Source organism: Culex pipiens, chromosome 1 (genome assembly GCF_016801865.2).
Source record: "Culex pipiens pallens isolate TS chromosome 1, TS_CPP_V2, whole genome shotgun sequence".
Taxonomy (NCBI): domain Eukaryota; kingdom Metazoa; phylum Arthropoda; class Insecta; order Diptera; family Culicidae; genus Culex; species Culex pipiens.
Window position 1 is genome coordinate 15,712,732 of NC_068937.1, and position 23,054 is coordinate 15,735,785.

Sequence of the window (23,054 nt, forward strand, 5' to 3'; positions counted from 1 at the left end):
GATAAAAAATCAAGGAATTTCAAGAATTGAAAGAATTTTAAGAATTTGAAGATTTTTTAGAGTAAAAAAAAGATAAATAAAATTGCTACAGCTACATTTTTTGTCTAATGTTGGCGCTACTGCGTGATTTTGACATATCGGACGTTCAACATTCGAACGCCATCTTCGCTTAAAAACCTGGATTTAAAGAATAAAAAAACAACTACTAAATTTAAATAATTGAAAAAAAAAAATGTTTTTAAAATTTGTATAATCTAAAAATTTGATTTAAAAAAAAAATAAAATTTTAGGCATTCTATTTTTTTAATATAAGATTTTTTGGAATTTTAAGGATTTATAAAAGGTTGAATTTTTTTTAAGGATCCCAAGAATTTTACTAATTTTAAAATTTTAAGGAGTTTAAGAATTCTAAGAATTCTAAGAATTCTAAGAATTCAAAGAATTCTAAAAATTGTAAAATTTTTAAAAATTTCATTAATTTTACGAATTTTAAGAATAAAACTCTTAAAATTCGGATTTTAAGAATTTTAGAAATTTTAAAAATTTTAAAAATTTTAAGAATCTAAAGAATTTTAAGAATTTTAAGAATTTTAAGAATTTTAAGAATTTTAAGAGTTTTAAGAATTTTAAGAATTTTAAGAATTTTAAGAATTTTAAGAATTTTATAAATTTTAAGAATTTTAAGAATTTTAAAATTTTTAAGGAGTTTAAGAATTCTAAGAATTCCAAGAATTGTGAGATTTTTAAAATTTTTAAGAATTTTGAAAATTTTAAAGATTTTAAAAATTTTAAAAATTTTAAAAATTTTAAAAATTTTAAAAATTTTAAAAATTTTAAAAATTTTAAGAATTTAAAGAATTTAAAGAATTCTAAGAATTTTAAGAATTTTAAGAATTTTAAGAATTTTAAGAATTTTAAGAATTTTAAGAATTTTAAGAATTTTAAGAATTTTAAGAATTTTAAGAATTTTAAGAATTTTAAGAATTTTAAGAATTTTAAGAATTTTAAGAATTTTAAGAATTTTAAGAATTTTAAGAATTTTAAGAATTTTAAGAATTTTAAGAATTTTAAGAATTTTAAGAATTTTAAGAATTTTAAGAATTTTAAGAATTTTAAGAATTTCAAGAATTTCAAGAGTTTTAAGAATTTTAAGAATTTTAAGAATTTTAAGAATTTTAAGAATTTTAAGAATTTTAAGAATTTTAAGAATTTTAAGAATTTTAAGAATGATGATATTCGTTTGTTTGTTTTGCTCATTTCTCAAGATAAAGATTCACAACTGATGCAGAAGAGGATCGTGACTTTCGCTACCAATGTGGCCGTGATATTACCATCCTACAGCAAACATAACAAAGTGGGCCGCATTTTGGTCAAGCGATTCGAGTTTCTTCGTTAATTTTGATTGTTATCATTTTGAGATAAGTAAAAAAAAAAACATTGTATTCGTAAATAGAAAAATCAAAGCGGTTAATTTTATAATTACCATACTCTTGTTTTCGTTTAGGTTTTAATAACTGTGAGAAACTGTACTCTTCTGTGTGAGTGTACCTGTCTGTTTGTGTTCTGCTATAACTTCTGTTCAACAATGAGCGCGCAACGCGCGCTCGGGGGCTAGATTTCTTTTGTTTGTTTGTGAGTTTGTTGTGTTTGTATTATTTATTTTTATTTGTTTGCTTATCCGTTATCTGTGTGCTTTTGTTTCCATTTTTTTTCTTGTGTTGCCAAAAAACGTAAACGTAAATAACTAACGCGCAAATCAAACTGGACGCCACTGTCAAGCTTTTCGTTTTTTGCACTTCACTCCAAAAGACACATTTACGTTTTTAAAAAAATCTGCAATTTTCTGGCTCTTTCTCATTCTTTCGTGATCTGTTCTCACACTCAGACTCGCAAACTTGGTCACGTCAACATATTAGCACTCTAATTTGATATATGCATAAGATATATAGTTGGTTAATGTTTTCACCTGTCTCTAGTTTGTTTGTTTGCTTGTTTAGTTTCGTCTTTTGTTTGCCATTTTGTTTTTTACTTTTTAAGCCCAGTTTTCCTATCTACACTCGTTTTCTTTCTCTCTCTCTTTTGTTCTTTCTTTTTTTTCAATTATTAGAGAATAGTAGTCATTAATTTTATGTTTTAACTTTCTGTATATACTTTTTGCATGCTTTTCCGTTCTTTCCTTACTCACTCAGTTTGTGTACAAAACTCCACTTTTTTTTCATCAACTGTGTTTGCACCACTTTTGTTTGCAGCAAAAACGCACACAGTCTTCTTCATCGGCTTCTTCTTCTTCTTGGTGTAAGCTTATTTTACAAACTACTCGCAAAACCTTCTAAGAGTTTTTTTTTGTTCAAAGGATGGCTTCCATTAGTTAACATTAGTGAGAAGTTTTCAAATAATTTCAAGCAATTCCCGTACGTTTATTTTTTGTCTCTCTCCGACAGAATTGCATTTTTGAACTTTTGTTTTACTCTTAAGGTGGTATTCCACTACGGCAAGCTTTCGCGTTGCCTCCAAAAGAAAAGAAAGTTATTCTAAAATTCTAAAATTCTAAAATTCCTAAAATTCTAAAATTCTAAAATTCTAAAATTCTAAAATTCTAAAATTCTAAAATTCTAAAATTCTAAAATTCTAAAATTCTAAAATTCTAAAATTCTAAAATTCTAAAATTCTAAAATTCTAAAATTCTAAAATTCTAAAATTCTAAAATTCTAAAATTCTAAAATTCTAAAATTCTAAAATTCTAAAATTCTTAAATTCCAAAATTCTTAAATTTACCTACGTAGTGGAATAACAACTTGCGCTGCAAAAAGAATGAGAGCGACATAGAGAAAAGTACAAAAAAGCAACTCTGGCGGAGAGAGTCTTTCCACTGCTCTCTATCTCCGGGGAGGAAAAAATGCTGAGCCTGAGAATAAACCACTTTTTTCTCTTTTTAAATTAACTGCGTTAAAATTAAACGAAGGGGTGTCGATGCAAAATTAATGACAAATTTCTTTTTTTTTTTTGCATCAAACTAGTAGAGAGATAAAATAGTTTTCGTCTTAACACAGTTAGTACAAGTTGGTCGCTCTCTGACTTTTTTTTATTCGATTTGGCTCTCTCACTCAACTCGGACAAGATTCACACAAACAAGGAATGAACTCTGAACTCAGAATGTTTAGAGGGAATCGGTCTTCGCTTCGGCAGATCAGCTGTACACTATCTATATTACGGTAAAATTATACATAGTTTAATGAGTTAATATCGTTAAAGATACAACTACACGCTCTCAACAGACGCGATTTTTTTAAGAGTGTGTGAGTGAGTTTTTTTTAAGGTTGGTACGTGTGACGCATTAGTGGGTAAACAAAACCAAAACAATCTAAAAAGAAACAGAGTCTGGAGATATAAAGCGCAGTTAAATAAATAAATATCCTTCTCTTTGCAATTTTTCGCTCTCTCTCGCCAATTTATATGTGTGAGTGAGTTCTGTGTCTTCAAATAAACTTTCGTATTCTCATCAGAGAGGATCGCTCTCGCTCTCACTCTCTCATTTTTTCCAAACACAAACACAACTAACCTCGCTCGCTCGCTCTCCCTATCGCTCTTATTTATACTTTCGCTCGGGGTTGATTTTGTGCGACAGCATCTCCTCCTTGGCGAGCTTGGCCCGGAACTCCGACATCAGGTCCTTGCAGGTGGTCGCAATCTCCGCCAGCTGAGTGAACAGCTCCTCGCCGCGCTTGCAGTATGCTATTAATAAGAGGGAGAACGAAAAAAAAAAGAAAATTCGATTTCAAATTTAAAGTACAATATATTTTTATCCAGGGGAAAAAAGACAACTGAACAGCCTATTACAAAAAAAGAAGGATCAATAAATATTAGCAATTTGTTTCGTCTTCGGATTCGTCACCGGCTTCTTCGTTCAAATCTTGAATCAGCTCAAAAGTTTTCTCGCGATCAGACTCGACTTGATTTGCGCTTTCGTGAGCTTCCGCTGTAAAACACAGTTGCAATTTAGTTACAATTGAAGGCAATAAAAAACAGTCCTTTTCATAGCATCTTATCTTGGAAGGCACCTCGACGAGACTTTGAAAATGCAGTTAAAAGATGTCAAAGATGAGCTGTTTCGTTTTTCTTAGCATCCTAGCTCGGATGACACATCGTCGGGTGTTTCAAAGGTCATTGTAAAGGTTCAATTTCAATGGGCTCTAATTGCAGCTCGTTAGGCACGCCGACGATTTATGTACTAAATAAAGAATGATGCAAGATAATAGTTTGGAAATTAAAAAAATGGACTGTAAGATTCTAAATAATTTTCACTCATTTCTAAATATTTTTTGAACTCCTGAATCACTGAAATTCATTGAAAAGTTTTAAAATTGTTAAATTTAAATAAACAAAAACTCTACAATTCTCAAATGCTTAAAATTTAAAAAATCTTAAAATTAAAAAAAAATCTTGGAATTCCAACTTAACAACCCCCTAACCCAACCACCCACCACAACCCAACCAACCCCCACCACCCCATACCCCACTACACCACACCCCCAACCACCACAAATCCCGGGGGGGCAACACCCATAACCCCAACAACCCCATAAACCCCAAATCCCCCGAAAATACCCCAAATCACCCAAAATAACCCAACTACCCAAAATACCCACAACGAATCCAACTACCCCAACACCTCCCACACACCCCCCAACCCCATAACCCCCACCCGTCCTCAAACCTTCAGAAACCCCCCACAAACCCAAACCCCCAACAACCCCAAATATCCCAACACCCCAACCCCCCCCCCCCAACCCAACAACCCAAAATCCAAAAAAAACCCCCAACAAACCCCAACAAACCCCAAACCCCCCCCCCCACAAAAACCTCCAAAAACCCACCAAAAAACCCAACCAATAAAACCAAACATAAAATCCAACAACTGAGCAGACCCTTCCACCGTCAGAATACGCACAAAAAAAAACTCATAATACACACAAACAAACCTATATAAAACACTACATACAACAAAAACTACCAAATAAACCAAACAATCAAAACACCAATCTACAATTCTAAAATTCCAATTTTCTAAAATTTTAAAATTTCATAGGTTTTAATTTTATAATTTCAATCCGAAATTCCAAAATTTACAAATTCTAAAAATTTTAAACTCAGCAATTCGGAATGTCGGAACTCTGTTTTTTAAATTCCAATACTTTTAATTTTTTTTGTTCTTAAATTTTAATATTTTGTGATTTTGGAAAAATCATGTAGAATTGTGTTAATTCAAAAAACGGGATTTTTGTCAATTTAGAATTTTGGAATTTATGAATTTAGAAATTTAGGATTTTAAGAATTTAGGAATTTTAAGAATTTTAAGAATCTTAAGAATCTCAAGAATTTTAAAATTTTTTAAAATTTTAAAATTTTTAAAAATTTTAAGAATTTTAAGAATTTTAAGAATTTTAAGAATTTTAAGAATTTTAAGAATTTTAAGAATTTTAAGAATTTTAAGAATTTTAAGAATTTTAAGAATTTTAAGAATTTTAAGAATTTTAAGAATTTTAAGAATTTTAAGAATTTTAAGAATTTTAAGAATTTTAAGAATTTTAAGAATTTTAAGAATTTAAAGAATTTTAAGAATTTAAAGAATTTAAAGAATTTAAAGAATTTAAAGAATTTAAAGCATTTAAAGAATTTAAAGAATTTAAAGAATTTAAAGAATTTAAAGAATTTAAAGAATTTTAAAATTTTTAAGAATTTTAAGAATTTTAAAAATTTTAAAAATTTTAAAAATTTTAAAAATTTTAAAAATTTTAAGAATTTTAAGAATTTTAAGAATTTTAAGAATTTTAAGAATTTTAAGAATTTTAAGAATTTTAAGAATTTTAAGAATTTTAAGAATTTTAAGAATTTTAAGAATTTTAAGAATTTAAGAATTTGAAGAATTTGAAGAATTTGAAGAATTTGAAGAATTTGAAGAATTTGAAGAATTTGAAGAATTTGAAGAATTTGAAGAATTTGAAGAATTTGAAAAATTTGAAGAATTTGAAGAATTTGAAAAAATTTAAGAATTTTAAGAATTTTTAAAATTTTTAAAATTTTTAAAATTTTTAAAATTTTTAAAATTTTTAAAATTTTAAAAAATTTAAGAATTTTAAGAATTTTAAAATTTTTAAGAATTTTAAAATTTTTAAGAATTTTAAGAATTTTAAGAATTTTAAGAATTTTAAGAATTTTAAGAATTTTAAGAATTTTAAGAATTTAAAGAATTTAAAGAATTTTAAGAATTTTAAGAATTTTAAGAATTTTAAGAATTTTAAGAATTTTAAGAATTTTAAGAATTTTAAGAATTTTAAGAATTTTAAGAATTTAAAGAATTTTAAGAATTTAAAGAATTTAAAGAATTTAAAGAATTTAAAGAATTTAAAGCATTTAAAGAATTTAAAGAATTTAAAGAATTTAAAGAATTTAAAGAATTTAAAGAATTTTAAAATTTTTAAGAATTTTAAGAATTTTAAGAATTTTAAGAATTTTAAGAATTTTAAGAATTTTAAGAATGTTAAGAATTTTAAGAATTTTATAATTTTATAATTTTATAATTTTATAATTTTATAATTTTATAATTTTATAATTTTATAATTTTATAATTTTATAATTTTATAATTTTATAATTTTATAATTTCATAATTTTATAATTTTATAATTTTATAATTTTATAATTTTATAATTTTAGAATTTTAGAATAATTTGTTGCAATAACATTGCAGCTCGGTAGGCAAGTCGGCGGTTTTTTAAACTAAAAAGTGTAGAATGATAAAATCCGTCCTGCCCACAACATCAAAGCTTGGAAGGCACCCCGACGACCCCTTTAGCCGAAAGTCTAGGTACTCACCATCCTGGTCGTAGTCGACAAAGTTGGTCTGCTTGTAGAGCTCGCGCGACTCGGGCAGGAACTTCATCAGGAACTCGTTCACCTTCTGGTGGTGGTCAACGACCTCCTCCTCCGTCTGCTGCAGGTCCGAGATGGCCGCGTGCTGGTTGTACAACTCCACCGACATGTCGTGTTCCTGAAAAGAATTGTTTGAATTAAAAGTTGAAGAGGGGAATTTTCGGTTCAACTCACGTTCAGCGACCGCAGCTGCGCCAGATCGTTCTCGTTGAGGCCGCCGCCGCCGCCGTTCTTGGGCTCGTCGCTCTCCATCGGTTCGACGTCGTCCGACCGCTCCGACGGATCAATGGCCACCAGTTCCTTGACGCGGTTCGCGTACCGCAGCGTGTTGAGCGTGTGCTCGCACGAGCTCAGCCCGGGCGAGATCATCGCAATCATGCAGGTCTTGCTCTTCTCGCCGATGAACGAGTCCCGCAGGACCTGGGTGAGCTTGCTGACGCGGAACGGCAGATGGGCGTTCTGCTTGCCGAGCGCCCGGATGCACTCCTTGAGCGCGAGCAGTGACTTGTTGATTTCGGCGCCCTCCATCCGGGTTTGGCGGTTCGCGGAGGACGTGTCCGCGCCCCGCTCGTTACCGGCCAGATCGATGAACGAGAACTTGCCGTGGATCTTGGTCGAGCCCTTGGGCCGCACCACGATCTGAAAGACGGCGTGTGACCGGGACGAGTTGGCGTTGGCGGAGGTCTGGCCGGACGTGCGCGTACTGTTGCCGTGGTTGATGATGCCCAGCACCTCCTCGACCGAGTCCACGACCTTCTCCGTCAGTCCGACGACCTGTACCTGCTGCTTGCCGTCCTCGAGGACGCGCAGCTTCTGCTTGTCCGAGAGGAGATCGAATACCTACGAAAGAAAGAGCTTAGCCAAACTCAAAACAACCAAGAGAGAACCCTACCTTTCCGCTGTAGATCTCGAAGAAGCTCGCCGACACGACCAGCTGCAGGTGGTTGTACTTGGCGCTGTGCAGATACGCAAACACGTCCTTGGCGGCCATCGCGTAGATTCCGTTCTTGCAGTCCTGCACCTTGCCGTTGAAGTCACCGCCCATCGTGTGCGTCTTGCCGGACCCGGTCTGGCCGTACGCGAAGCACGTCGCCATCCCACCCTCGAAGATCGTCTGCACCAGCGGTTTGGCCGTGTACTTGTAGACGAGCTCGTTGCCGCAGCTGTCGTCGAACGCGTAGTCGAACCGGAAGTTGTGGTTCTCCAGGAACTTGGTCAAGTCCACCTTCGTTTTGGGCTCGTGCACGATCAGCGTGTCCTTGGTCGGCACGCAGATCACGTCCAGCTCCTTCCGCATGACCTCCTTCCTGCTGAGCGGCCGCTTGCGCACGCACACCGTAATCTGGTGGTCCTCGATGGCCTGCCCGTCCAGCAGCGGCCGGAAGTCGATCTGGCTCTGGTACTCGCGGATCATCGCCGACAGCTCCCAGTTCGGATTGCCCGGGTCCATGTTCATGAGGGCGTTCTTCTCCTCGCGGATGACCGCTTGCTTGGCGCGCCGCTTCTCCCGGTTCTCCTTGAGCCGTTCCACCTCCTTCACGACGTACGACCGACGCGGGTTCGAACCGGCCTGGCCGAGGGCCGCCGCCGCCACCGAGTTGACCGGTTGCGCGATCTGGGAGGGGGCGGGCGCCGTCGCCGGGACCGCCGCCGTCATCGACATCCTGGTGATGGGTTGTGCCTGCAAAAAAGGTTCAAGTTCAATATCCCAGAGAGTTCAAGATCTGGCGGAGAGCACCAACCTTTGCCTGTTTAGCCTTCTGCGGGGGAATGTTCTCTGACTGGTCCGACGACTGGCCGTTGTAGCTCGGGGCCAACGAGGTCCGCGCTGTTCGGGCCGCTCCTGCGGAGAGGGAGAGATAAGAAGGTAGGAAAGAAATGTCAGTTTTAAAAATATTTGCAACGACGTACTAGATTAGAGTCAATTTCTAATGTTTCCCTAATTTTAAAACATTTGAAAATAGTTTCTTTTTTCAAATATTTGTCGTGTTTGAATAAAAATGTTTTATTTTTATACACTCTTCGTTTAAAAACTTGCATTGGCCCATTTACACTGTTTTGCTTGTTTAAGATTTGTATCGTTTAAGATAATCCCGAAAAAATAGTTACAAAGCAACATTACTCAATCAAATCTTTTAAAGGATTTAAAATCTGTTCCAGGGATCATTCAAATAATACGTAATAAAAATTTCAGCCCACTCAGATATTTCTCAAAATTCACTCCAAAATAAAAAGTCAAACCCCCTTGTTGTGAAGCACCTCTTCCGCTCCCTCATTTTTCCGAATGTGTAACGTAATGTTTGGATGCACCTCAAGACTTGTTGAGGAGGTATTAGACTATGACAAATAAAGCAAAATGTATGCTAGCTGATGTTTCTGCAAATAAAGGCAGAAAAATCAACAAAAGTGACAATCTGTCAAACTGCCAAAAGTGCGAATTCGTTTGTTTGTCATAGTCTAATACCTCCTTTAAAAATTCAACTTTAGAAAATTGAGAAATTTTAAAGGAATCACAAATATTTGCAGAACACTGCATTTTGTTTTCAAAGAATTGTTTTTTCTTTTTTTTCAAATGCCAAACAAAGCAACAAATTTTGCATTTTTTTCAACGTATTTTTTTTTTAATTTTCAAGTAAATTTTGCGTTGTGACTATCATACAAAGCGAAATTTACTATTTGAAATTCTGAGAAGTTGATACATGTTTTTTACTAAAATAGTCGTCTTTTTTTTTAAACCATTGCAAACATTTTTCAAGGTTTATACTTGTATTGTAAATATTTGAAATAAAAAAGTCAATTCAAACAAAGTTTTGCATGGATTTTCATAACTTTGTTCTTGAGCTTTTTTTTCAAAATTTTCAGAAAATACTGTTGTGAAAACCTCAATTGTTTATTTTTGCATGGATTTCACGTATCAAGGTCGTTAACGACAAAATAATCTATCATTATTGTTATAGTCATTTCCAAAATTCTATCGGCGATAATCTTATCGCCGATGATGGACGATAACTTATTTTTGTATTCTTTATAAAATCGACTTATTTCAACAAATTCACAAAAAACCTATTTTTGTTAATACTAAAATTTTCAAAATTTGCAATATGGATAGCAAACGAAGCTAAATTTAGTATGCTTTTCACTTTATTAGAGATTTTTATGTTGAAAACTAAAATTTACTCATAATTCCATATTTTTCGAAAAAAACTCCTTTTTTTAAAACTTGTAAAACATTTTTAAATTATAAGAGTTTTTTTTTTAAAGAAAATACTAAAATTTTCAGAAACTACCATATTTTTTCAAATGTACTCAAATTTCACAATTTGAATAGGTATCAATTGAAGCGAAATTTTGTATCCGTTCTTACTTTTTTATAGTTTTTTTTTAAGTACTAAAATTTTCACAAAATGCCGTATTTTCAAAAATACTATTTTTTTTTAAATTTTAATATTAAAAAAAACTTTAAAAAGGTGAAAAAGCATACATAATTTCGCTTCAACTGTTACCCATTTTTCAAATTATGAAAATTCAAGTACGCTCGAACAAATATGGCAATTTGTGAAAATTTTAGTATTTTCATAAAAAGACTCTAATAATTTAAAAATGCAAAACAAATTTCGTTTCGTTTGATACTCATATTACAAAATTAGAAAATTTTATTATTTTCAAAAAATGCGGTAATTTGTGAAAATTTTAGCTTTCAGCAAAAAAAAAAAAAATCTGATAAAGTGAATAGCATAATAAATTTCGTTAGCCCGTTTTTTTTAAATACCCAATTTTTTTATTTTAAATTTTAGTATTAAACAAACTATAAAAAAAGGTGAAAGAGCATACAAAATTTCGCTTCAATTGATACCCATTTTTCAAATTATAAAAATTTTAGTGCTTTTGAAAAAATATGGTATTTTGTGAAAATTTTAGTATCTTCCAAAAAAGACTATAATAATTTGAAAATGCATAACAAACGTTTCGTTTCATATTACAAACTTTGAAAATTTTATTATTTTCGAAAAACACGGTATTTTGTGAAAATTTTAGTTTTCCACAAAAAAAAACTCTGATAAAGTGAAAAGCATACTAAATTTCGCTTCGTTTGATACCCATATTGCATACCATGAAAATTTTAGTATTTTCGTAAAAAATTTGTGAACAATTTTGAGTATTTATACTTTGAAACTAACTACAATAAACAAATATATATTCTGGGTGACGATTTTAAAAATATTTTAAAAAATTAGTTATTGTCCATGATTGACGACAATTTTATCGATTAACAACCTTGGTATTGACTTTATTTCAGCGCTATCTTCCGACAGTGTTCCCAGAGTATAATTCACATTAACATATCCTTATTCAGTAAAGAAATTGTTGGGTAATTGGGAAGAACATTGAGGTCAGTCAACTGAGTTGATTAAAAAATAACATAATCTCTAAAAAACAGGGCTAAAACTATCGAAATATTTTTTGAAGTCATTATTTTAATTTTAATTTTGATGGTGATAGTATTTTTTGAATTATTCATTATTTTTTATCTAGCAGGTTCTATTTACTCACCCCATAGATAATTTGATAATGCGTGATAATTACACTTTACATTTAATTATTTAGGTGAAAAATGAAAAAAAGTTAAACGTAATTTTTAAACGACCCTGAGTAATGTTTTAAGAATTATGTGGGTTTTGCTTCAAAATTTTGAAAATATGGATTTGTATTTGGGATTTGGCATTTAAAAAAAAAAACAAAATACAGAAAAACCGCATTATTTTTTGTGCTATCAGAAGAAATACAGAAAGTCGATTTTAAAAGTAATTTTCCACAAAATTCGCGACATTCGGATTAGAAAAATTGTTTGAAAATTTCCTAAGTGCTCATATTTTAAGACAGAGTTGCCAGATCGTAAATTTTGGGGACATTCCAGAAAATGTTTTCAAACGCCTGAGAAACATTATAAAAAGTCAAGTAAAAGAAGATTATAACTCTCGACACTGAAAAGTTTGACAAATTATACTTAAGAAGCAGTATATTTGAACAGGGTTGCCAAATTTTATTTTTTTAAGGGACTTCACAATTTTTTTTATGAATTAATCAAAACTGAAGGCAGAGTTGCCAGATCGTCGAAAGATTTACGACATTCGAAGAAATGAAATTTTCACTTAAATGCTCATAACTCTCGACGGAAGGGCAGGGTTTTCTTCCAAAATTCACCAACCTGCCTGCACTCGAACCGCTTCTTCCCGTTGGTTACTATAACGGACATCCTGCACAATCACCACCCCACTTGACCTCCTGGCCGGTGCCGCCCTAATGGCCGCCGGCCTATGACCCACGGCCACCGGTATCTTCATGGTACTGTTGTTGATGCACCCACAGATAAACGAGTACATAGCACAACACTTTCCAGCAAAATTAGACGGGCTAGCTCACATAACTTGCACTAAATTGGCACTAAATTAACACTAAATGAATCCCCGGACCGAACTTGCCCCGTTGAACTGCACCGACCGACTGGGAAAGTAACGTCCAAATCGTTCGTCTTCAAGGTGGAAAGAAAGCCACAATTTGGCCGGAGGCCGTAATTGATTTGGCTGTGCGTTGTTTTTGGCGTGCGGCGAAAAGTTTCGATTTCATTACAGCTGAGCGAGGAAATCTCTAGAAAACATTTTTTTAAAATAAAATTTTGAAATTTTATTTTTTTATTTTTTTATTTCAGAAAAAGAAGTAAAAGTGGCAACACTGCCACTCTTTTCTTTACAGAACAAAAGTCAAATTAACAACATTGCTAAATGTCAAGCAAATTTCGAAAAAGTGTCGACCCGACAAGCAAAAAATCACGCAATTTTCTATTGGGCGATCCTCGCACTCACTACTACTACCAAACTTTTTGCGGACTTCACAGAGACCCGCTTCCGAGCGCTTCCAAGCTGCGAGGAAAAGCGAAATTTGCGAAAAACTTGTGTGCAGCTCCGCCAAATTCAATGCAATGAAGCAAGTCAGGAAGCTAATTTTCCCCTCGCCGCTACGACGACCGGAACGAAATCGACAAACTTGCAAGATACGGTGCAAAACTAGGTTAGGTCAGCTGCTGATTGTGCCACCTTGAACCGGAAGTTCTTCCTACTTTCTTGGGAGGTGGCTTCGGGGTTTGATATGCAAATTGCACATCAACAACAAGAGGAAAGTTGCACAGACGTTTCAGGGTCCTTCGGGGGGTAATTTTGTAATTTTACTTGCCACACATTGTTAGGTAGGAGGTCAACAGATAACAGCTGGGGCAGATAATGAAGGGGGAAAGGGCATCGCGTTTACACTTTTATTGGGTCATGGAAGGACCGCGAGGATGTCGTTAATCAACGTTTTGTTTGATTGTAATCGCTTGAGATAGCTTTGAAGCTTTTTTTTTACCATTAATGACAGCAAGAACACAGTTCCCGCAATGGAATACCGCCTTAAGAATTGATCTTATATATCATATTTGTCACAATTTCAAGCTGACACTTTTCACACACACATTGAATTGTGAGGAAGTTTTGCTGACCATGAAGGAGGGTGTTTGGTAGTGGTAGTGACAGCTCGCATGCACCCAGTAGAAAATTGCATGATGCTTTGTTTGTAGGGTCGACACTTTTCAAAATTAGCTCGACGTTTAGCAAAATGAAAGATGTTTCCAGGGTTTTTTTTCTCACTGCAGATTCGAAGTATTTGACAGTGTTGCCATTTTTGTTAATAATTCTCGCATCAAAAAATTTAATAAAATCATTTTTTTAAGAGGTCACCAGGTTCAACCAAAAATCGAAATGTTAAGTTCTGAGCGACAATGTGTACCGGTTAAAGTTCCGAGTCGGAAATTATAGCTTTATTGCGTGTTACTCCCATCATCATCGCAGTGGTGGTTGTAGTTTTAGTGGTGGGGTCGAGGTGCCCGGAAAACCCGGAATTATTATTCTTGGAAGGAGGAGTAGTTTCCCTGGCTGACTCTAGCGGCATATGGATGATTCTCTCACGATTACAAACTTAACAAAACTGCAACGAATCACGTGAGTGTGGTTTTCATTTTATGTATTCTAGCAGCATTATTGGAAATTTAATGTATCAAAATGTCGCATTAAAAATGCGTTGAAAAAATTGTAAATAAAAAAAATCGTAAATTGCAAACTTGCAATTGATGCAATTACCAGCTTTTAAAAATAGCACAATTGTGCTGACCTTGAGTTGTAATTTTCCTGTTTTTTTTTCAAGCATTTCCCAGGAGTAATTCTCGTCCAATGCACGGTGGAGTCAATCTATATTGATTCAATGTAATTTCCATTCGACCCAGAGGGGAGGATGTCAATCGGGCTGTACGTACCGTCATTATAGCATTTAAAATTTATGTGAAAATGCCAAAAGAAAAAAAATGCAGGTATTTGTATCCCTTTGGACATGATTTATTGCGATCTTCATGCAAAATTGACACTTCTTTTGAGAAGATTTATTTAAAAATTCTCGAACATATGTTTTAGTTACCAAATCGACCAAATTGAATTTGAAAAAAAGTTAGCTAATTTTTTTGTTCTATTTTTCCCATTGTTCAAAACCTGAACATTTTTTTCTAACAAATACCACTTTTTTAGATGTCACACTGTGCACTGCTTCAAAAATGGTTTACCTCAAATATCGAATCATAACATTAACTAAGCAGCAAAAAAAAGTAGTAATCCTACTTTGTGTAAAAGGCTAACCTCAATGCGTTTATCCTTTCCATTCTTCATCGGTCTGGTGGCCAAAAATTTTACATGCATTGTGTAATATCAAGTGTCTTTATCCACAAAGGCGATTTCAAACAAACAAAAAAGTTCTCCGATTACGGCAAACCGAGGTTGCCCTTGTAGAGCATACCCATTGGGACTCTCGTGCCAAATATAAGCCCATTTGGTTGAGAATTGGCCTGTCCCCAGCTGTTTGAAGTTCACATGGAAATTACATGCTTTTGCATGCGATTTTACAATCGGTTTTTTTTGCTGTGTAAGTAATTTATGGGCGATCCCCTACACAGAAAAAATATGTAAATTTACACAGCGCGTAATTACTGTTTCTTATGTAAACTCACTCAATGTAATGTTGAAATATGATGTAAAGAGTAAAAAGTCATGGAAATTACTCTAATGTAAATCTAAATCTAATGTAAATCATGAATCTAATGGAAACGTTGAGCATGGAAACTCAAATCTGATGAATTTCTACCCGTGTTCGGCTTCCTGTAAATTCGTATTTAATGTAAATCATATATTCAATGTATTTCTGCCAAACGTTGACTTCAAAACTACCCGAACTAAAAATAGTAATATTTGGTTCTCTTTCTATCGCTCTCATACTTCGCTGGCCCACTGGCTGAGCCTCGCCCTGAACAAGTTGATGCTTTAGCCGCTCGTTTATAAAATACAAAGATGGCTCAGTCGGCAGCGCACGGAAAGAAATCCGGTCTGCGTACTTGTTTTCATTTCGCGACGAAAACGTTTACAGCGAATGTTAACGTATTTGATAACAATGTTATCAAATATGCCAACATTGTTAACACATTCGTCGACATACTTCGTTATGGCGCCATGCGTATTGCATACTTGGCGGCGCATTCATTTTTAATACGTTCTGCGCGTTACGCATCTGTCAGTTTGTCAAGTGTACAGGTTAAACCAACCAAAACAAAGTGTGCGCTGCGTTTCGAAAAAAAGTACGTCGCGGATTTTTCGTAATCAAACTCGCGTGGCCAAAAGCTCGACTCGGGTTGTCAATGGTTCCAGATTCCGACGTGCCGCCGTTTGCCTTCTAGTCTGTGCGCGCCAGCTTCTGTGCCTCCTGGAAGATGGTCCGGCAGTGTCAAAAAAAGTCGGCCTCGGTAAATTTAGAGGTCGCTGGAAGAGTTTCCGGCTCGGCTAGAAGAACCTGTAGGAGAACACCAAGTCTAGGGTTAATCCGTCGATGATGGATGGATTGACCCTGGAATACAAGAAGCTGCTCAATCTGAAGGCTGGAGGCTCTTGTCCGGAAATGGACCGTCACAGCAGGTGGACTGGAAGTTGGCGGATGTCATGAAAGCGAAGCTGATCGGAGATTAGACGTCGGATAAGATTGAGACATTCAGCAGGAGTATAACATTGCCAGGGAGGTTATTCCGGCGGCGATTCCCGGTGATCACCATGACCAATCCAATCTGCAAGAGTCGATTCCGCTTCAAGACCGGTGCTACAGTCGGAATAACGTCTAGATGGTCATTTCGGCGCGTGCTGATGTGGACACCAGTCAAATCAGGTAAATTAATAGTTTTTTATATCCTAAAAATCTATCCATTTTAGTCACAATCTAATCTATAAAAAAAATCGCAAATCGCATGACTGAAGAATTGTGCTCCGATAAACTTTTTTTTATTGAAAATTAGTGATAAATAGAATAGAACTATTGTAAATATTTTTAAAAGATGTTGTCCCCCCTCTCTCCCATCTCAAAAAAATATAAAATTAAAAAAAAAAACAAAAATTAAAATTTATCAATTTACAATTTAACAATACAACAATTTTACAAAAATACAAAAGTACAAAAATACAAAAATACAAAAATACAAAAATACAAAAATACAAAAATACAAAAATACAAAAATACAAAAATAAAAAAATACAAAAATACAAAAATACAAAAATACAAAAATACAAAAATACAAAAATACAAAAATACAAAAATACAAAAATACAAAAATACAAAAATACAAAAATACAAAAATACAAAAATACAAAAATACAAAAATACAAAAATACAAAAATACAAAAATACAAAAATACAAAAATACAAAAATACAAAAATACAAAAATACAAAAATACAAAAATACAAAAATACAAAAATACAAAAATACAAAAATACAAAAATACAAAAATACAAAAATACAAAAATACAAAAATACAAAAATACAAAAATACAAAAATACAAAAATACAAAAATACAAAAATACAAAAATACAAAAATACAAAAATACAAAAATACAAAAATACAAAAATACAAAAATACAAAAATACAAAAAATACAAAAATACAAAAATACAAAAATACAAAAATACAAAAATACAAAAATACAAAAATACAAAAATACAAAAATACAAAAATACAAAAATACAAAAATACAAAAATACAAAAATACAAAAATACAAAAATACAAAAATACAAAAATACAAAAATACAAAAATACAAAAATACAAAAATACAAAAATACAAAAATACAAAAATACAAAAATACAAAAATACAAAAATACAAAAATACAAAAATACAAAAATACAAAAATACAAAAATACAAAAATACAAAAATACAAAAATACAAAAATACAAAAATACAAAAATACAAAAATACAAAAATACAAAATAAAAAATACAAAAATACAAAAATACAAAAATACAAAAATACAAAAATACAAAAATACAAAAATACAAAAATACAAAAATACAAAAATACAAAAATACAAAAATACAAAAATACAAAAATACAAAAATACAAAAATACAAAAATACAAAAATACAAAAATACAAAAATACAAAAATACAAAAATACAAAAATACAAAAATACAAAAATACAAAAATACAAAAATACAAAAATACAAAAATACAAAAATACAAAAATACAAAAATACAAAAATACAAAAATACAAAAATACAAAATACAAAAATACAAAAATACAAAAATACAAAAATACAAAAATACAAAATACAAAAATACAAAAATACAAAAATACAAAAATACAAAAATACAAAAATACAAAAATACAAAAATACAAAAATACAAAAATACAAAAATACAAAAATACAAAAATACAAAAATACAAAAATACAAAAATACAAAAATACAAAAATACAAAAATACAAAAATACAAAAATACAAAAATACAAAAATACAAAAATACTAAAATACTAAAATACAAAAATACAAAAATACAAAAATACTAAAATACTAAAATACTAAAATACTAAAATACTAAAATACTAAAATACTAAAATACTAAAATACTAAAATACTAAAATACTAAAATACTAAAATACTAAAATACTAAAATACTAAAATACTAAAATACTAAAATACTAAAATACTAAAATACTAAAATACTAAAATACTAAAATACTAAAATACTAAAATACTAAAATACTAAAATACTAAAATACTAAAATACTAAAATACTAAAATACTAAAATACAAAAATACAAAAATACAAAAATACAAAAATACAAAAATACAAAAATACAAAAATACAAAAATACAAAAATACTAAAATACTAAAATACTAAAATACAAAAATACAAAAATACTAAAATACTAAAATACTAAAATACTAAAATACTAAAATACTAAAATACTAAAATACTAAAATACTAAAATACTAAAATACTAAAATACTAAAATACTAAAATACTAAAATACTAAAATACTAAAATACTAAAATACTAAAATACTAAAATACTAAAATACTAAAATACTAAAATACTAAAATACTAAAATACTAAAATACAAAAATACAAAAATACAAAAATACAAAAATACAAAAATACAAAAATACAAAAATACAAAAATACTAAAATACTAAAATACAAAAATACTAAAATACTAAAATACTAAAATACTAAAATACTAAAATACTAAAATACTAAAATACTAAAATACTAAAATACTAAAATACAAAAATACAAAAATACAAAAATACAAAAATACAAAAATACAAAAATACAAAAATACAAAAATACAAAAATACAAAAATACAAAAATACAAAAATACAAAAATACAAAAATACAAAAATACAAAAATACAAAAATACAAAAATACAAAAATACAAAATACAAAAATACAAAAATACAAAAATACAAAAATACAAAAATACAAAAATACAAAAATACAAAAATACAAAAATACAAAAATTCAAAAATACAAAAATACAAAAATACAAAAATACAAAAATACAAAAATACAAAAATACAAAAATACAAAAATACAAAAATACAAAAATACAAAAATACAAAAATACAAAAATACAAAAATACAAAAATACAAAAATACAAAAATACAAAAATACAAAAATACAAAAATACAAAAATACAAAAATACAAAAATACAAAAATACAAAAATACAAAAATACAAAAATACAAAAATACAAAAATACTAAAATACTAAAATACTAAAATACTAAAATACTAAAATACAAAAATACAAAAATACAAAAATACAAAAATACTAAAATACTAAAATACTAAAATACTAAAATACTAAAATACTAAAATACTAAAATACTAAAATACTAAAATACTAAAATACTAAAATACTAAAATACTAAAATACTAAAATACTAAAATACTAAAATACTAAAATACTAAAATACTAAAATACTAAAATACTAAAATACTAAAATACTAAAATACTAAAATACTAAAATACAAAAATACTAAAATACTAAAATACTAAAATACTAAAATACTAAAATACAAAAATACAAAAATACAAAAATACAAAAATACAAAAATACTAAAATACTAAAATACTAAAATACTAAAATACTAAAATACTAAAATACAAAAATACAAAAATACAAAAATACAAAAATACAAAAATACTAAAATACTAAAATACTAAAATACTAAAATACTAAAATACAAAAATACTAAAATACTAAAATACTAAAATACTAAAATACTAAAATACTAAAATACTAAAATACTAAAATACTAAAATACTAAAATACTAAAATACTAAAATACTAAAATACTAAAATACTAAAATACTAAAATACTAAAATACTAAAATACAAAAATACAAAAATACAAAAATACAAAAATACAAAAATACTAAAATACTAAAATACTAAAATACTAAAATACTAAAATACTAAAATACTAAAATACAAAAATACAAAAATACAAAAATACTAAAATACTAAAATACTAAAATACTAAAATACTAAAATACTAAAATACTAAAATACTAAAATACTAAAATACTAAAATACTAAAATACAAAAATACAAAAATACAAAAATACAAAAATACAAAAATACAAAAATACAAAAATACAAAAATACAAAAATACAAAAATACAAAAATACAAAAATACAAAAATACAAAAATACAAAAATACAAAAATACTAAAATACTAAAATACTAAAATACTAAAATACTAAAATACTAAAATACTAAAATACTAAAATACAAAAATACAAAAATACAAAAATACAAAAATACAAAAATACAAAAATACAAATATACAAAAATACTAAAATACTAAAATACTAAAATACTAAAATACTAAAATACTAAAATACTAAAATACTAAAATACTAAAATACTAAAATACTAAAATACTAAAATACTAAAATACTAAAATACTAAAATACTAAAATACTAAAATACTAAAATACTAAAATACAAAAATACAAAAATACAAAAATACAAAAATACAAAAATACAAAAATACAAAAATACAAAAATACAAAAATACAAAAATACAAAAATACAAAAATACAAAAATACTAAAATACTAAAATACTAAAATACTAAAATACAAAAATACTAAAATACTAAAATACTAAAATACTAAAATACTAAAATACTAAAATACTAAAATACAAAAATACAAAAATACAAAAATACAAAAATACAAAAATACAAAAATACAAAAATACAAAAATACAAAAATACAAAAATACAAAAATACAAAAATACAAAAATACAAAAATACAAAAATACAAAAATACAAAAATACAAAAATACAAAAATACAAAAATACTAAAATACTAAAATACTAAAATACTAAAATACTAAAATACTAAAATACTAAAATACTAAAATACTAAAATACTAAAATACTAAAATACTAAAATACTAAAATACTAAAATACTAAAATACTAAAATACTTAAATACTTAAATACTTAAATACTTAAATACTTAAATACTTAAATACTTAAATACTTAAATACTAAAATACTTAAATACTTAAATACTAAAATACTTAAATACTTAAATACTTAAATACTTAAATACTTAAATACTAAAATACTTAAATACTTAAATACTTAAATACTTAAATACTTAAATACTTAAATACTTAAATACTTAAATACTTAAATACTTAAATACTTAAATACTTAAATACTTAAATACTTAAATACATAAATACTTAAATACTTAAATACTTAAATACTTAAATACTTAAATACTTAAATATTTAAATACTTAAATACTTAAATACTTAAATACATAAATACTTAAATACTTAAATACTTAAATACTTAAATACTTAAATACTTAAATACTTAAATACATAAATACTTAAATACTTAAATACTTGAATACTTAAATATTATAATTCTTAAATACTTAAATACTTAAATACTCAAATACTTAAATACTTAAATATTTAAATACTTAAATACTTAAATACTTAAATACTTAAATACTTAAATACTTAAATACTTAAATACTTAAATACTTAAATACTTAAATACTTAAATACTTAAATACTTAAATACTTAAATACTTAAATACTTAAATACTTAAATACTTAAATACTTAAATACTTAAATACTTAAATACTTAAATACTTAAATACTTAAATACTTAAATACTTAAATACTTAAATACTTAATTACTTAAATACTTAAATACTAAAATACTAAAATACTAAAATACTAAAATACTAAAATACTAAAATACTAAAATACTAAAATACTAAAATACAAAAATACAAAAATACAAAAATACAAAAATACAAAAATACAAAAATACAAAAATACAAAAATACAAAAATACAAAAATACAAAAATACAAAAATACAAAAATACAAAAATACAAAAATACAAAAATACAAAAATACAAAAATACAAAAATACAAAAATACAAAAATACAAAAATACAAAAATACAAAAAAACAAAAAAACAAAAATACAAAAATACAAAAATACAAAAATACAAAAATACAAAAATACAAAAATACTAAAATACTAAAATACTAAAATACTAAAATACTAAAATACAAAAATACAAAAATACAAAAATACAAAAATACAAAAATACAAAAATACTAAAATACTAAAATACTAAAATACTAAAATACTAAAATACTAAAATACTAAAATACTAAAATACTAAAATACTAAAATACTAAAATACTAAAATACTAAAATACTAAAATACTAAAATACTAAAATACTAAAATACTAAAATACTAAAATACTAAAATACTAAAATACTAAAATACTAAAATACTAAAATACAAAAATACAAAAATACAAAAATACAAAAATACAAAAATACTAAAATACTAAAATACTAAAATACTAAAATACTAAAATACAAAAATACAAAAATACTAAAATACTAAAATACTAAAATACTAAAATACTAAAATACTAAAATACTAAAATACAAAAATACAAAAATACAAAAATACAAAAATACAAAAATACAAAAATACAAAAATACAAAAATACAAAAATACAAAAATACAAAAATACTAAAATACTAAAATACTAAAATACTAAAATACTAAAATACTAAAATACTAAAATACTAAAATACTAAAATACTAAAATACTAAAATACTAAAATACTAAAATACTAAAATACTAAAATACTAAAATACTTAAATACTTAAATACTTAAATACTTAAATACTTAAATACTTAAATACTTAAATACTTAAATACTTAAATACTTAAATACTTAAATACTTAAATACTTAAATACTTAAATACTTAAATACTTAAATACTTAAATATTTAAATACTTAAATACTTAAATACTTAAATACTTAAATACTTAAATACTTAAATACTTAAATACTTAAATACTTAAATACTTAAATACTTAAATACTTAAATACTTAAATACTTAAATACTTAAATACTTAAATACTTAAATACTTAAATACTTAAATACTTAAATACTTAAATACTTAAATACTTAAATACTTAAATACTTAAATACTTAAATACTTAAATACTTAAATACTTAAATACTTAAATACTTAAATACTTAATTACTTAAATACTTAAATACTAAAATACAAAAATACAAAAATACTAAAATACTAAAATACTAAAATACTAAAATACTAAAATACAAAAATACAAAA

The 23,054-nt window shown here is 28.0% G+C and overlaps 1 protein-coding gene across 5 annotated transcripts in view; it reads right to left on the reverse strand.

Moving 5' to 3' along the window:
- Positions 1-1,360: 1,360 nt before the first annotated feature.
- The window catches only part of LOC120417677 (kinesin-like protein Klp10A), a 106,904-nt gene continuing 85,210 nt past the window's right edge, over positions 1,361-23,054 (reverse strand). For 4 of the 5 annotated variants that reach the window (XM_039579808.2, XM_039579807.2, XM_039579805.2 and 1 more), the window contains 5 exons: positions 8,671-8,771; positions 7,821-8,609; positions 7,103-7,768; positions 6,872-7,046; positions 1,361-3,732 (listed from right to left, as the gene is read on the reverse strand). In XM_039579808.2, the coding sequence (XP_039435742.1) occupies positions 3,587-3,732; positions 6,872-7,046; positions 7,103-7,768; positions 7,821-8,609; positions 8,671-8,771 (1,877 nt within the window). In that variant the 3' untranslated portion in view covers positions 1,361-3,586. Of the gene's footprint in view, positions 3,733-3,797; positions 3,977-6,871; positions 7,047-7,102; positions 7,769-7,820; positions 8,610-8,670; positions 8,772-23,054 lie in introns of those variants that run through there. The other variant, XM_039579806.2, reaches the window with a different exon arrangement.